The sequence below is a fragment of the Hippoglossus hippoglossus genome, chromosome 1 (genome assembly GCF_009819705.1).
Source record: "Hippoglossus hippoglossus isolate fHipHip1 chromosome 1, fHipHip1.pri, whole genome shotgun sequence".
Classification (NCBI taxonomy): domain Eukaryota; kingdom Metazoa; phylum Chordata; class Actinopteri; order Pleuronectiformes; family Pleuronectidae; genus Hippoglossus; species Hippoglossus hippoglossus.
The window spans coordinates 8,210,230-8,227,492 of record NC_047151.1 but is presented as its reverse complement, the minus strand read 5'-3'; the positions used below and the strand labels follow the sequence as shown (position 1 = coordinate 8,227,492).

General features: G+C 42.8%; 1 protein-coding gene across 2 annotated transcripts; it reads right to left on the bottom strand.

The window, feature by feature from the left end:
• Positions 1–260: 260 nt before the first annotated feature.
• pld5 (phospholipase D family member 5) lies at positions 261–14,810 on the bottom strand. Of its 2 annotated transcripts, none has more exons than XM_034587013.1 (10): positions 14,658–14,810; positions 8,055–8,191; positions 6,967–7,150; positions 6,627–6,735; positions 6,063–6,190; positions 3,745–3,942; positions 2,616–2,767; positions 1,888–2,053; positions 1,506–1,596; positions 261–712 (listed from the first exon to the last, which is right to left on the bottom strand). In XM_034587013.1, exons 1-10 carry the CDS (start codon positions 14,808–14,810, stop codon positions 453–455), a joined length of 1,578 nt encoding a protein of 525 aa, XP_034442904.1. In that variant the 3' UTR covers positions 261–452. The 2 variants fall into 2 exon arrangements, with proteins under 2 accessions (XP_034442904.1, XP_034442914.1); XM_034587023.1 differs by lacking the exon at positions 14,658–14,810 and adding an exon at positions 10,432–10,687.
• Positions 14,811–17,263: the final 2,453 nt, after the last annotated feature.

The following is a 17,263-nucleotide window of genomic DNA, read 5'->3' as shown; positions in this document are numbered from 1 at the left end:
GTAAAACTTCTATGATTATATAATCTATTAAATATATGTCACAAAATTCAAGGTCAAGTTTAAAGGTCCAGTGTGTGAGATATAGGTGAAAGAATCTATTGGCAGAAATTGAATATAAAATAATCCTAATGTGTTTCATCTAAATTTTACAACTTGTAATTTTCATTACCCTAGAATTGTCCCTTTATATCTAAGTATAAATTGGACATACTAAACACCTTTTGAGTTTTTATGACAACTGAAGGTTACCACAGGTTCTCTCTAATGTTTGGAAGGGGAGGGTGAGGTGAGGGGTATTCAGCTGCAACATGCAACTTCACCACTAGATGTCACTAAATTCTACATACTGAACCTTTAATAGTCTAGGTCTACATTCTTATATTGTGTACATGTTTGTAAATGTTTGTAATATTCAGGCTTAAGACGCTTTAGGATTTGTAAACATTCTGTGCTTATAAAGATAAAGGGCTGTTCCATTCGTTCTCCTCCTTCGTCTCTTTAGCTTCTTCTTGTCGCAGGCTTCTGTATTTACTCTGTGGATCTTTGCTTCCTTGTAGGCTCTTAGCGTATCGTGACCTCCAGTCTCTTTCAAAAACAGCCTTGAACTGCTCCAGGATTGTTACTCCCCTGTCTTTAGGGTCATTTTTCATCTGGACCACCAGCCCAATTCCTGCATTAATGGCAAAGTCACTACCGACCCAGTTATGGTTCCCTGTGGAAGAAAAGCAACACCTTGGATATTATATCTCACAGGTATTATTTAAAAAAAAATAATGACTTTGAGTTTCACTGCTGTGTTTTCTTTTCGACGTGCTTCTTCTTGATATAGCGTTGGACTATTCCAATACAAATCCCCAAAATAGGTCCATGTTAATATATAGTATATTTCTTTGTTATGGACAAAGCAAAGCTAGTTGTTTCCAGCTATTTACAGTCAGAAACTGTATAGAAGGATGGAAGACCCATCTCCACTTCCTCCCACTACCCAGAAATGAAGCCAAAATATCCTGAATACGAACGCTGACATCTTGAGCCCAATGCATTTGGAGCAGTAAAAATGATCAGTGTGATAAGAATAACCTAAAATGACAGAAACGAGTTTTTGAGAAAAATTGATTAGTTGTGCACTTTGACTTTTAAGTTTGGTCCATATCCCATCTGCGAACATAGAGGAGGGTGATTTCATAACTTGTGCTGCAGCCAGCCACCAGGGTGTGATCATTTCGGGTAGAGTTATGTCGTATATCCTTATGGCCTACAGTCTTTGCTTGGTGCTAAGCTAACAGTGTGCTGCTAACAGTGTCCATATTTGATGGACAGATGTTAGCAATTGGTATCAATCCAACTATTCATTTAAGAAAATGGATGTCTGATGTTTTAAAAACAGCACTTACAGCAAACCTGATGAAACATTTTGAAAATGTGTAATGCAAGTAAAATTCCCCAAATTAAATAATTTTATATAGAAACTGAGTTAGTTTGGAGACAGTTAATCCATGACCTACCTATGTAAACAGCATTGTCGGTCACCATGTACTTGTTGTGGTTGAGTCCATATTGAAAGTCCTCCTTCTGCTCTCTGTGACTGAAGAACCTCTGCCAAAACATGAATGAGTGTGTGGACAAAGTCAGTGTGTGAAAATACCACAGCCACTCACTATTTGCATAAAACCACTAAACTACGGTGGCCGAGAGAGTCAACGCACTGCAAATTAAGAAAACAAATGCAAATAGAAAGACACGTGCAAGTTAGGAAAACAACTCCATCAACTTGACGACACACGGCTGCAAAAGTCACAACACATGCAAATACAGGCAGTGCATGTGTCGTCAAATTGAGGGAGTTGTTTTCTTACCAAACCCCAGCTTGTGTTGAAATTCACTCACCACCTCGAGTGAACAGTTGTGCAGGTGCATGCAGAGCGACTTGAGGGAGGTGACAAAGTTAAAGGTGAGGGGGTGAGTCTTCTTCCAGAAGCTTATCAGCAGACGAACTCTGACTCCTCTCAGTACCAAGGCCTCTCTGATCACTTCATCGATAGGCGACCAATATCTTTAAATATAACCATCGTTAGCAGACAGTGTTTAACGATAGAAAGGCACTGATATAAACACACAATATGGTCCTTGAATTAAATTTACATGGATATATAAAGTTATTTTTTGTATAAATCAACAAACATGTATTTTATATTAGATTTTGTTTCCGTCTGGCACAGGCACTTGAAGTCAGGGATGCTGGAAGTTACTAAGAGTTGAGCGTGCTGAGAAATAGACTATATAATGATAACATATATCATGCAGTGCTACAAACATGATGTTTATCTACTCATTTGACTATCTGGGGCTTTATAGAAATCAGAGATTTTTTTTAAATATTACCTCCATGAAATCCATCCATGAGTTACTGCCAAATATTTTCTCAGTCATGTTTTGTACCTGTGCATCAGACAGGCTACACAGAAAAATATAATATCATATAAAATAGAAATGGGTGGATGTTAGCTCTACTTCTATGCTTCTCTCAATGTCCCAATGTTTCTCTGCAAAATGAAATGGATTGAGCAATTTCTTTATTGATTTGTTTGCTAAAAAAAAAAAGCAAGACTCTGTACCTTGTGACTGAGGTTCCTCTGAATCTCCTGTTCACCAGAGGAAGGTAGTCGGTCACAGATATGAAGATAAACGTCTCTGCACTCTGGATGACTTGATGAATGGCGTCTATGTCTCTGGTGCGGTCTTTCGAGCAGAAGAGTTCAGGGGAGGTCTGCAGATACATGGATACATCACACAGTCAAAGTTTGCACCCAAAATAATGTCCATTCATCCGTCCATCATCTATATCTCTAATATCTCTAATATCTCTTTCGAGGGTCGAGGGGGAGGCTGGAGCCAATCCCAGCTGACATTGGGCGAGAGGTGGAGTAAACCCTGGACAGGCGTATCACAGGGCAGAGACATGATGAGACAACAACCATTCACTCTCACACCTATGGTCAAATTAAAGTCTTGACTCAACATAACCCCAATCTGCATTTCTTTGGACTGTGTGAGGAAACCAGACACAGGGAGGAACATGCAAACTCCATACAGAAATTCCCCAGTCGAACTGGGATTCGAACTTATAACCCTCTTGCTGTGATCAAAAACTGGTAGATTTAGACAGTGGACAGAAAAAAAATGATTTAGATGGATTTTATTTTGCTTAGTTTGCTTAATTCACTCCCCAGTGCAAACTTCCAGGGTAACATTTTGACAGTGAGCAAGAAGAACATGACCCTGCAGCCATTTATCATCACTAGAGGAAGTAATGCACAGGAGCATGGTGGAGATGCCAGCAGCCAGTGGCATGGCTCCATTAGTTCCTATAGGATGATAAATGTCTGAAATGCGACTGGTAGGCACCATGTCGCTTTGAGGGTTACAAGATTCATTACTGTCAAATTAGGCTGAGGTACTAACATAATCAGACCCAAGATGCTCCTCAGCGTGATATTAACATGATTAATCACCCACTGGGTGTGTCTGATATTAGTTGGTGAGGAAGGTTTTTATAAAGATGTTCTTCCTCTGTAGTCCAAAGCCAGGAAATTGCTGCCTTAAGAGGAGAATAAACCAGTCGTAAAAGTTACTAATGAAATATAACCTCCCTTGTCTTTGTGTTTATTTTTAGCATCTTGTATAGAGTTGACTTATGTGTTAAGGGTGCAGTAAACACTGTAACGAGTCAAAGTCGATCCTCACAGACACATAAGCAGTGGCATTGGTGTCGTTGAGCTGCAGCTCCAGGGCGCTGTGCCTCCCGTAGAGGGCTGTAACTCTCTTCGACCAGATGGAGGGGATGTAGTCCCTCTCGTGGAGCTGCCAGTAAAAAGAAAAAACCCGGTGGAGATCCAGAGCGAGACAGCTGCAGTTAAACACCAACACGCCCAGTTCTTTCCTCTGTGGGGGGGACAAGAAAGGAGCACACACACAGGGAGAGGTGATGCAGCAGAAAAGTTATTCACGGAACAGAAACACTTTACACATGATAGAGAGAATATAGAGTTTCATGGAAGTCCAAAATTATGCTGACTGCAGTGTGAGAATTGTAACATAGTGAGAGAATTTGATGATCTAATAGTAATTTTACCATTAGACTAGGATCAGTTTCTTTTTTTCGCTGAGGGGAATTGAGGCAACTATAGAGTCGTGATGCTGGCAGCCTATTCAGAGTTGAGTAAAAAAAAGTGGCTTCGTGTGTTGCTGAGCTAAAAAGACAAGGTGTAGCGGTAGGGACTGCATATGCACTACTATGAGTTTTCCACTAGGGGGCACACACATAAGTCAAATTGTATCGAACTAACTTATTCGTATTTTAGTAAAAACAAGGCGACCTGGTGTGGTCTTGTACTGCCCCTACATTGCCCCCAACTGTTCCTGTGCATACTGCATCTCGCGGACGGGTCCAATGCATTTCTGAGGATGTGCACAATGGATGCACCAAATGGATGCTGGACAGGCAGCCATGATGTCTACGCGTGCACATACTTAAAAGCAAGTATATCTCTGGCCTTGCACAGGACAAGTAGGTCTATGACTTGTCAACTACTTTTCAACTACAACAGCACCCCCTGCTGCATATCTGCTATATTACTGCACCATGCAAAAAAACGCTGATGAACGATTAGTCTACAATGATGCACAGTGTCGACTAGTGGTTTTGATAGTTGAGTAGTGACTAGTAGGGACTACAATACCCATAATGCAATGTACGTGGCATCCAGGCTACCCACTGTAATGCATTGCTGTTCAACCAACCCCATGGCATCCTGTGGATGGATGCATTTACTAATTTTCATGGCAACACATCCAGTAGTTGAGATATTTCAGTCTGCATTTCTTCCTGTTTGACTCCATTTACACCTGGCATTAAAATGCGTCTTGTATCTGGATGATGATGATGATGATGATGATGATGATGATGATGAGTATTTTAAACTACACTTTTAGGATTGCACTTGTGTGTGGAGTTTGCATGTTCTCCCCGTGTCTGCGTGGGGTTTCCTCTGGGTCCTCTGGCTTCCTCCCACAGTCCAAAGACATGCAGACTGGGATTAGGTAGAATGCAAATTGTCTGTAGGTCGTAATGTGAGTGTGAATGGTTGCTTGTCTCTACATGTTGGCCCTGTGATAAGCTGACGACCTGTTCAGGATTTACCCCGCCTCTTGCCCAATGTCAGCGAGGATTGGTTCCGCCTAAACTGCCGTGCCCCTCAAAATCAGCACAGATGATGGATGGATGGATTTACACCAGTAAATGTAATGTATGTAATGTATTATTTATGTCTCCAGTGTTCACATTGAGATCAGATTGCATCCAATCATCAAAAACACATTATAGTGGCAGGCATAAACGGGGTATTCGTCTGTCCTCTTTACCGCCTGCCTGTCATTTGTTCTACATGTGTATATGTGCACACACACACACACACACACACACACACACACACACACACACACACACACACACACACGCACGCACACACACACGCACACACACACACACACACACACACACACACACACACACACACACACACACACACACACACACACACACATTAATATACATGTCTATTCCTTCCTTCCCTCTGGCTCTTTAGTTAATTATACTCAACAGTAGTTCTACCTCCAGCTTGCACTCAAGCATGAAAAGTGCCAGGTAATCATTTCAAGTTACAGAATGCTAATGTTCTCTGGTCCCTCCTCCACTTGAATTACACACTCAATGCAAAGTGAAATGTCACTTGTCTTTCTGACACGTCCCAGACAGCAATCTTAAATCATCGCTGATGCTTGATAAGAGTTGCTGGATTTACTAAATATAAAACAGTGCTAATCTAGACTGTTATGTTTTAATCCCTGTGCGGTGCAGAGGTTATCATTTCATTAATTGTGTGTATCTCCAAATATACTGTGGCCATTTTGAGGTTGGAGGATTCTTGCAGATGTGACTGCAGAGGCTCATCCCTGGTCTGATTTTACTCTGCACACTCATGTTTGTTGATGCCTACTCTTACCTTGGAGAGTGACCTCCAGTCCATGTCAGCGCTCCCGATGTAAACGTGCTTCCGATCCACAATCACAAACGAGGAATGGAGTCCTCCTCGGGTGAGAGCTGTCATATTTACGAAATGAACCACTGCATCTAGATAGGGTGAGAAACAGAGAGAGCGGAGAGAGCAAGAAAAGTTAGAGACGGAGAGAATGGTGGAAATTTGCCAATCGGCCTTCGACTGTCTGACAGGAAAAAAATGGGAAAGAGGGAGTGAGCAGCCTGCGAGGCGAAGCCTTTGACAGAACACCGGCCAGGTACATTCGCACATTCATAATGTTTTGACCTTGATTGTGTACTTTGGCAGACAGGAGGGTTTTATGACGTGTGCTGTGGAGCTGCTGGATGAGGCTTCATGCTGTTTCCTAGCCGTTTGCAATGTGTAATATTATTGTGCTGCTAAAGTTAAGGTTCGTGCACAAGAAATCAGATGGATAGTGTAAGTGAGGAGATATATATCTTCCCTCGGGTTTGCTACAGTGATATAACAAACTCCTTTTATAATATATATATATATTAAAACACTCACTGTGCGCTGCCAAGGTCTTCAGATCAGCGGAGTTCGTGAGACCGCTGGCAATCTTCAGTTTGACCCCACGAGATTTCAGGCTGAGCAGTTGCTGGAACAAAAGCTGACCCTGAGGAGGAGAGTGATGTTGTGTGAGACTGTTGTCGGGCTGGTGCGCACTGTTTCCAGATGTCTTATAAAAAGGGCATCTTCTGCCTCAGCAAGACCAGCCTCATTAACAAGACTGCACACAGATTTACTTGAAAATAATTGCTTTCCCTCTAACGGGACACCTGGGAAATGCAGCTGGTCCATGTTCCGCAGGAATGTCGGGGGACACAATCTAACCATGACTTTGTACCTGTTTGGCAGTGGTCGGCATTGTTTCCAGATCCATGGAGTTCAGGTTCCAGACTGGTGACACCAGCTCAACTGAGTGCTTCGCCTGCTCCAACAGAGTGTGGAAGCCAACAGAGAGAGGGAGGTGGGGTCCGCCATCCATGGGGAGAGAGAGGTCGTCTGGAATGTTCTCCACGAGCACAATGCTGGAAGTAACACATGTTTGTGTAAGTGCATGGAAATTACGACTACATATGTGAAACATGTTCTGTGGCCGATAAGAGGTGTGCAAAATCGAATAAACCGCCTCAAGTGATCAGAGTTGAGTCAGCATCTAGAGTGTGGAGTCACAAAGAAGTGAGCTTAGCAAATATCTGCAGCTCATCTCTGCTTGAAACGAATGACTTGAGGCTATATTAGCCGCGGCTAGGATAACAAGTTGCATTTTGTGTGTAGGTGGCAGGTTTTGACAAGGAAGAGGAGCGTGTGGAATAAAAAAGGCAAGATCTTTGGTTTGCCTTTATTGATGTTGATCATTAAAAAAATATATCTGCATCCATTATCTACACCACTTATCCTTTAAGGGATTGCAGGGGGAGCCACCAGCTGACATTGGGGGAGAGGTGGGGCACAGCCTGGACAGGTTGCCATTGAAAAATCATCTATTATTATTCTGATAAATTGAGAGTTTGTTGAAGAAAATTATACGATACAGCAGAGGTGAATCTAGTTTTTTTCTAAATCAGGGGCCATCAAGTACAGTACACAGTGTCCACAATTCCTGATTTAAAAAGTCATACATGTGTGCCTAGAAAAAGCTTAGAAAATAAAACTTTCTTGACAAATTGTTGTTGTTATTATGTGTCTAGAACTGAAAAAAAAAAAGACTTCTGATGGGACGGGGCACTTCTCGGGCCAATCCGATTTCAGCTGGGGCCCTTTGGCCCTGCCCTGGGTCTGCCTCAATAATTCTGACCTGACGACAATAAAGTTATTCAAGAATAAATGCAGATATGTTATATTAATGAATCTGGATTTTTTTGTTGCACAATACACAAAGGCAAACCTAATTTTCCTCTTGGCTTGTTATGCTGTTATTGAGCATCTTACCGACAGTCTCTGCTGCAGTTCTCCTCTGTGATCCCATCCTCTTCGTCTCCCCAAAGGTCCGCTGACGAGAAGATCAGTGCCACCAGCACAGAAAAGCAGCAGAGGAGGGCGAAGAAGGCAATGCACTTCTGCTGCGTCTAGGAGATGGGCGCAGACACACACACACACACACACACACACACACACACACACACACACACACACACACACACACACACAAACACACACACACATTAGTCACCTGCATCGTAGACCTCAACCCTCCTCCTTGCAGGTTAGTCAGTTAGTCCTGGGGGGTGCACAACAGGAAATGATCTGTCCTTAGCTGCTAACGTCCTCAGTCAATATGATTGATTAGAGGTTTTCGGATTCATGGTCGATACAACAACAGCAGTATGTCTTCTTTATATTGGGAACATTTGACTTGACATCCAGGCTGTTGAGGGATCGAGTTCGCCAGAGCGAAAATCCCCCCACATTCACACACCCCACTTTTGAGCCCCGAGCATGAGGACAAGCGAAGTGGAACGCTCTCCAGCTGAAGGCAAACTGATAGACACTAAAGCCCAACTATAAGGCATATTGGAAAGCTCTGGTTTATGCTTATTCTGTCCAGCAGCAGCTTTGTTGTCGAAGCGAATCCCAGCTGAAAGGGATTTTATGACCTCTGTGCAAGGAGGGATACACCCGGCGGTGCATATATATATGACAAGCAATATTAAAAAGGCTATATTTGTGTGCATGTATGCCTGTGGTTTTCATAAATGTTGAGTGACAGTCGGCGTGGTCAGAGGTGACGAAGCAGCAGCCGCCCTGCTCCTGCCTGAGGAGCCTTGATTCCCACTGTTTTAAAAGTGCAGTTATAGGCACTATTGTTTTGCTTACGACTGCAGATTTCCACCATCTCATTCCCTGCCCTGTGTGGCTTAGTCGCTCTCGTGAGCCGTCAACATCACATTACATATTCTCTTTTGTTTTCTCCAATCAATCATATAAATGGCCTCCCTTTGATACGTTAAGTAGAGTAAGCAGTACAGTTCGGCTCAGAGAGATGAATTCCAGCAAAAAACCTTGCATTGAGCTTTGGACTCAATAGAAAATTGGGGGTTGGAGGATGATCGTCCCCCCTGCTCGTCTCGACACTGTCCGTCTCAGGCAATGAGGCTGAAAGACTGGTGCCAGCTAGATGCACCTGACACCCCTCTGTGGTCCACTGAGACCGGTGAGCTCTTCATAACGTTTAGCAGAGTCAAGAAGCTTGACTTGTGTTCGTGGCCCGGAGGAAATAAAGCCTCAACAAGACTGACAGAGTGAGACGGGACAGCTAAACCTCGGCACACGAGCGACTGGTTTCCTCCACCTCATAAGCACAATAACACATTCAGGGACACAGGGAAACAACCAGACACAGTGATTGTAGCAGAAGCAATTATTTGGTTAGATTGATGGACAGACAATTAATATGATAAACAGCGGAAAAGCAAAACTTTCTTGATTTATGTTGCTGCAAATCTTGTCCTGGCCTTTGGTTTTGACCTGATAATTAAACAAAAAAAGATTTATGGAGGTGTCCCCTTGGACAGTTTCGATAATCACTGTAATTGTCAATGTCATTTGTCAAGCAGATATGACACAACACTGGCTGGTTTGACCATCTCAAAATGTGTAATCTTTTTTTCACAGTCCTTCTGTTTTGTATCAAAGGAAATTGAATATTTCATTCTTTGAACTCTTATTTGGACAAAACAAGCAGTTTGCCATCTGAAGACATCCTCTGCACTCTGGGAAATTGAGAAATGTTTTAACCCTTTTTTTTGACATTTTATAGAGTAAAGATGAATTGAAAATGAATTGCAACAATTTCATCATCAATAAAAATGTCTTAATTATCCAGCAAAAATGTCAAATGTTTCTGCTTCCTAAACATGAGAATTTTCTTCTTCTATACCAAACTGAATATTTCTGGCTCTGTATCTGGTATTCAATATGATAAAGTAAAAATAAGCATTTTAAATATCTCATCAAAATCTGGGAACATTAATCTTTCCATTGACATTTTATCACGAAAACAATAAAAGGATAATAAGAATAAAATACACATTTTAATAGGTTTCAATAAAATTATATAATACGTTTTTTGTTGCTTTTTTGACATGTTATAGACAATAAAATTGATAATAAAAATACTTTTTTGGTTGAACATATACACATCAGTGTTTCACTGTCTCACTGAAGAACACGCAAGTTCAAGGATTCATGCAATTTGATCAGTTGAACTTATAGAAACCAGTGAGAAAAGCATCAAGACTCCACAAACAGTCAAAGTGAGAAAATCATCATCCTGAATAGATGCAGAGAGAAGCAGGTGCAGTTGTACCTTCACGGGCTCCTGTGGGGTCGGTCCCGCCATGAGAGCAGCACTCCTTCAAACTTCTCTGACACATGGGAAACAGCAGCTCATCTTTCTAACCTGTCTGTCTCTCGGTGTCGAGCCTGTCTGATGTCTTCACTCTCTGCCCCTGTCCTCTTCCTGCTGCTTCCTCCCTGTCCTAGCAGGTGTGTGTGTGCACCTCCGCTCCTGGTCCATCCCGAGCCCTGACGTGGTCCTCGCCTGCCTGTGTGTGCAGCTGTGTGTGTGTGCAGGCTTCTGAGTGGAGGCAGTAGGGGAGATGGAGAGAAGACCAACCCCTCTCGTTCAAATGGCCAATACAGAGCTGTAGCTCGGAGCCCCAGCAACTCACCCCCTCCTCCTTGCTTCCTCCCTCCTCTTCCTCTTCCTTCTTTATCTTCCTCTTCTATCTGCTTTGTGAACAAAACTCATCTGGCAGAAAGCAGTTGGTCTTGGCTTGGAGTGGAGGGCTGCTGAAGCATGCCACTGGTGATCCACTGTGTGTGACAGCTGCAGCAAAACTCTGAAACTGTTTTAAACTCATTAGGGTTGGACATGTCTGCTCTCTATAGTCACACACACACACACACACACACACACACACACACACACACACACACACACACACACACACGCACACAATTCCGCCCAGCGAAGACAAAAGAATTTAAAATAGTCCAATAGCTGTAAGTCAGCACTACTGTCTGCTTTAATTCCCACTGTTTAAATCATTATAATAAATGTGCTTTGCAGTAATGCACCAGATTCCTGAGCTGTCACTCATGTTTCACTTCTATCATACACAGCTTCCAATCTAAAGCTCTGGCTCCTCCGATTGCACAGAACTGCATTAAAGGGCCTCGGTGGGGGAAAAATTAAAATATGCAAATACTTTCATCCTTACAATACTTCCACTCTTTTATTCACCCCAACCCGTTTCTATGAATATAGTGTTGCCTAATAGCAGAAAACAACATATGCTGCTGACTACAGGCAAGCTGCTGCTCTGTTTCGGAATCAAGCATTGTATAGCATCACGGCTAATGGGGGATGGAGAGAGTTTACTCAGATGTAGAATCTGACAGTTGTTGACTGTTAGAGTGAAAACATCTAAGAAAGTTAAAGACATTCATTTTACACACTAGTCATATCAATATGTGTGTTTAAGTGAAATTACTTTTTAGGATGTATTGCCAAAATCTGTTCAGGAAATTAACTAATAGGCTAAGATGTAGCCTACATTGTGTTTTGTGCTGAACTATGACTCCTATACTATTGTGCTTGCTAAACAACAGCATATACATAAACATTGTCATTGTGAGCATGTTAGCATGCTAAATAATAAGAGAAATGTTATACCCGCTAAACATCAGCATGTTTGCACTGACAATGTTTGCACTCCATTTTTGTACATTAGGAGGAGTTGGAAACACATTGTAAATTTTTATATACAACCACTGTGTACTTAAAATACAGCTTTGCTGAGCTACTAGCATGGCTGTAAACTTAATCCTCTTATATTCAGTATTTTAGATCCCAATCTGAGTATCTTAGGGTATCTCATTTGAATCCTCATAAAAATACGATGATTGTACCATGAAAAGGCTGATCATTGGATATGGTAATACCAAAAGAGTAGGCAGATTACAGATGAGGTGATTCCAAATTATAAAACCTGCGGTGCACTTGTGTGAGATCCCACAGAGACACTAGTCTCAGTGAAACAAAGTCATAGCAGTGGAACCTGCTGTGACTGTCCGGTGCAGGTGCACGTCACCGTCTCTGTGAGAGTTAAAAAAGGGGGGACAGAAATGGACACACACACACACACACACACACACACACACACACACACACACACACACACACACACACACACACACACACACACACACACAGGGGGAGAAACAGGTCCACCTGACCATCACAGGCATGAGACCTTCAGCTGAGGCAGAAACACAGGTCACATTTTAGCTGAGCAACAACATAAACAAGATCGTCAGCTGATGGCCAGTGAGTGGCGGCACATGCGAGGAAAACGTTGACATAAACAATTTGACGACTGCACAGTCACAGCAACGATGCAACGATGAATATTAATGCATGAGATGCTTACAAGTCCATTTTGTTTTCCCTCAGGCTAAGGTGCTCTTTGATATGTACATTTTTCACACCGTGCTGGCGGCAGGCGTTCAGAAGTCACAGCCTCTGACTCTGTGTGCGGGACATCATTATCTCAAAATGTACGGAACAGTTCTCCAACACAGGGGACCAATTATACACCGTCTTCATCATTAAGGCGTAAGACACAATTATACTGTGCACACAAATGACACAAATAACTGTGGAACAAAAGGTTGTCATGAGGTTAAGGCTAGATGCTCAATTTGTGCGTGGAGCCTATTTTGATTTTATGAAATGCTGTTTAAACAGTTTTTACATGTAATCCAGGCATCTCCAAATCCACGTCATCCCAGTTCTATCCTGCTTAGATGTTTTTGACCCATAAACTATCTTTAGAATTTGTTATTACAAATTAAATTTAGAATAGCATGAATGATGCCGTCCGCTCCTCCCATCCAAACACACCTCTGTGAAGGGCGCCACGATGTAGGGGTTTCACCTTCACACCAGAAGCTCAGCAGCATGCTTTCCATTCACAAACACAACATGTTGTGTGTGCTGCAATGACATCATAGTCAGGGTGATATGTGCTGAGTGAAGGCTGACTGGGCGCAACGAGACAGCTGGGCCACGTGCCAAAAGCAGTGTGGACGGGGCGCAGACAGAGATCCAGTTGTAGAAGGCTCCATCAGTGAGCAGAGCACGGAAGCTGTTAGTTCAGCCTCTAACAGGTCACGTGGTTAAAAGAGGAGAGAAACACTGTTTAATAGTGTTTGATAATGGAGATTTCCGAGACTATAAGTGATGTATCTTGATGAAAAAAATCTGGCACATTTAGGGGACTGAAATCTCAAAATGTGGTGCAGCATGATTGAATGTCAGGGGACTGTTGGGCCATGGCGGAGGTAAGTGCTCTACTGAGTGCCATTCTAGGTTTTCTTTGGTTTCTGGGAGGTTCCTATTGGCACACCCCAAGGCAACAGGGGGAACATTCGAATAGTAATTACTAATGTGTCATACCGGTTTTATTGCAATTGCCCAGTGGGTTATATTAAGTTCCTACACAGGACTGGCCTCACCTAGACAATCGTGCAAACTCCACACAGAGATATCCCAGCCCAACCCGGAACCTTCTTGCTGTGTGGCAGCAGCTCCAACCACAGCATCACCGGGCAGATGTGTGTGTGTGTGTGTGTGGTTCCAGGGTTCATAGTTTCCCAGAGCTCAAGAAGATACTGTATATTCACAGTGTTTGACAAAAAAACAATAATACAAACAACAAACTCACACAGGCATGGCTCTCATTCCACACAAAGAAAAACTGAGGAGAGATAAATATTCTGTTGATCGACTAATCTACTAAATGGTTGATTTCAAACCCTGCCCTGCATTAGCATTTGTGAGTAGATAAGAGTTCAAACAAAAAATATTAATCAATAGACAACAACAACCAAGATCATTTTCTTACATACAAGATGTTCTACTTTGGAAATCTTTAGGCCACTAAAGAACATGCTTAAAGTAAAAATGAAGGTTTACCAATTCTAAATTCAGGAATGTATAAAAAAAAGCATAGGAATATCTATAAGAAAATCATTTCTGCTTGTTAAGAGTGTAGTATCCTTGGTCTGTGTGTATTTTTTGTGTTAGTATGTGTGTGCTGTGTGTGTGTGTGTGTGTGGGTGTGTGTGTGTGTGTCTGTGCTGTGGGTGTGGCAGCTGTGAAGAAAGTGGTAATCAATTCTCATTGAAGATACAGAGCTCAGTCGCACACTCACCCAGCAGCAGCTCTCGAGTGCTGATGCGCAGCAGACATGCAGAATGAATGGGCTTCCAGTGGATGAAACTAATGCCTCTCCTGGGCTCACAGCCTGCAACATACTGCACTGGATAAATTGGCGGGTCGACTGTATATAGTTTAATAAACTTAATAGATATACTTGTAAATACTTTGCATATTTAATGTAGATCATTCAAGTGAGTGGATGGCCTCGCTCCCAGTTGTACTTCACCTCGTCCCTTTCCAGAAGGCAGCTATACAGTTACATAAGTCAGTGCTGATGTTAGAGAGACAGTTGCCGGTTGACTCACCTGTTCCAGCTTGTCTTTGCGTCGGAGGAAGATGGATGCGGAGTAGCCCTGCTGCTGGACAGCACTGCTGCTTTTCATCTGGGACGCGCAGGGTGAGAGTGCTGGGGGAGCCTCGTCTTGCCCCCTCGACCTTGGGTCATCTGACAGTTCCATTGATGACCTGCGTTCCGCTGTCTGCCGGGCCAGAGACTGATGCTCACACACACACTTACACACACATACACACACTCATACACACTTAAAGACAAGCACACGGACAGATGTTGTCACTCACGTCTCCCCTCTTTGCGTCTCTCTCCATCAGTCCGTAGCTGATTCAGCCACTGTTGGTCTCTGTGCTGTCTGAGCGACAATGTGCACTCTGACTGTTTATGGCCAGTGTGCGAGGACACTCTAACACACTTGTTGGGGAGGGTGTGTGTGTGTGTGTTTGTGTGTAGTACAGTCTCAGGCGGGATGGGAGGGGCAGGCGTTGGGTTTCTGTAGGCGTCTGGATTAAGTGGATGTCAAATATGAGCAGACCGGACAAGACCAGAGGAAGAAGATGGTAATCAGATTGAGGGAAGTGTGAGGAGAGTATCAGACATGAAGGGACGGACACACACACACACACACACACACACACACACACACACACACACACACACACACACACACACACACACACTATGAAATCTAATTTCTTCCATCTGCACCTCGCATCCAGAATACTGATTTGCAGAGGCGGGATGTCCTGAGCTACAGTAGCTTCACCTTAAGAAACCTTTGGAAAGGGCAAGAAAGCTGCCATATGTCTCACACACACACACACACTCACACACACACACACACACACACACACACACACTCACACTCACACTCACACACAAACACACACACACAAACACACACACACACACACACACACACACACACACACACACACACACACACACACACACACACACACACACACACATAACTGGAGATTGTTATGGCCTCTTCCTTTTTATTGGGATACATAATAAAGGTGCTGTGTAATAAAAACAATGAGTTTACACTGATCTAAATTAAAACACAGATCCACTGTGGCCACTGTGTCAGCAATATATCAGCTAATGTAAGTCGTTTTTTTAGATTCACCGATTCAGTCAACACAGCATTTTGAAATGAGAATATAATGGATGTTACATTAAACATTTTGGGAAAATATCACCATATTGATATCATATAGATGGTATCTATAAGGATTTATCCAATACATGACAGATCATGTATATTTGATGCTAAAAACAGGTTATAATGTCATGATTGACAGCCAAGACTGATTCACGCTTGGACAAGTGCGTGTATGGGCGGGACCTCGATAGCGTGGCTTCATCACGATAACTCCTGCGTGGATTCCAAATGACGTCTTGGCTTAACTATCCTTACCTAAAACTTCTGGCTGTGTACCATCCTACAGTGGATGTGAACACCCAGAGGACTTTTTTCTTTTTTCCTGTTCTTCCTACAGATCTGGCGACATACGTACTGTCTACATTCAGGGAGTCAGACCAATGAGGAGGTGCAGAATAGGTAAAAACCCCTCTGTAGCCCCCCCCCCCCCCACACACACACAGATTACATCGTATATCTTATTCACTCTGAGACCGCACAGGTCCTAGCAAATAAAAAAAATGACATCTCAAATTACACACAACAACGTGTAAGGTGCATGCTGTGCATCACCTGGCAAATATTCTACAGTCATGAATTTTTATTAGGTCTACATGTGTGAATACAGACATCATTTTTATTTCGAGGACATTCAGACTGTCATCCCAGAGGTAAGAAAGCTGCAGTGATAGGAATATTTTATTCATATGCAATAAATTCAAGCAGTGTGAGTGAGGTAACAAGGCCAACAGGGAACCTGGACCTAATGAAAATAAGCGGGACCAATTCAGATAAAGTGTTCCCACTAAGGTGAGCACCTGCATCAGTGCTGATGTTTGCCAGCAGGTCTCTGCGCTATGTGTTGCTCGCAAGGGAGGAAAACCCCTGACACAGCTTCGAGGATTAAGGAAGTGGAGCAGAATATCTGGAGACCTACAATCAGTAGTGCGGCGGCTCCGGCAGTGTGGCCTCTAAAAACCTAATTTGTCGAGTGTACTTGCAAAAAGTGAGGGAGAGGCCAGACAGGGGGGGGTGGAGCTGGCGGAGATTGCGAGGTGATGAAGATGAAGAAGTGGGGGCGTCAATGGAGTAATGAGCATACCAGAGTTTGACGAATCAGGTTTGTCAAAACGTACTTACTAATTTTATATAACCAAGCAATTACCTGCTTCATCCAAAACCTGCAGTGGTGCAGGAAGGACTCATACATTAAACTCACAAGTCAAAGTACAAATAAATAGACAAAATTTGTACCTAAGTAAAAGTAAAAATACCATGTTAACTTATCTATTTGAGTTAAAGTTAGTACTTAATTTCAAATATACTTAAAGTATTTAATTTAAAAGGACTTGTTGGGTGTAACCTATTCCCTAATCTCATCATTAGGAGTCTCAGCTTCTTCCAAATCTATTTCAGGAGGAGGCGGGGTCTAATGTTACCTGCCCGCTCTGATTGGATCTGTGGATTGG

Bases quoted from the DNA above. Each gene is read 5' to 3' on its own strand.
- pld5 (XM_034587013.1), bottom strand. From the start codon at position 14,810: ATGGAACTGTCAGATGACCCAAGGTCGAGGGGGCAAGACGAGGCTCCC. The intron at 7,151-8,054 runs GTAAGATGCTCA...TGTTACTTCCAG, and splicing joins AACTGCAGCAGAGACTGTCG to CATTGTGCTCGTGGAGAACA. The intron at 2,768-3,744 runs GTGAGGATCGAC...ATGTATCTGCAG, and splicing joins ATGCCACTGCTTATGTGTCT to ACCTCCCCTGAACTCTTCTG.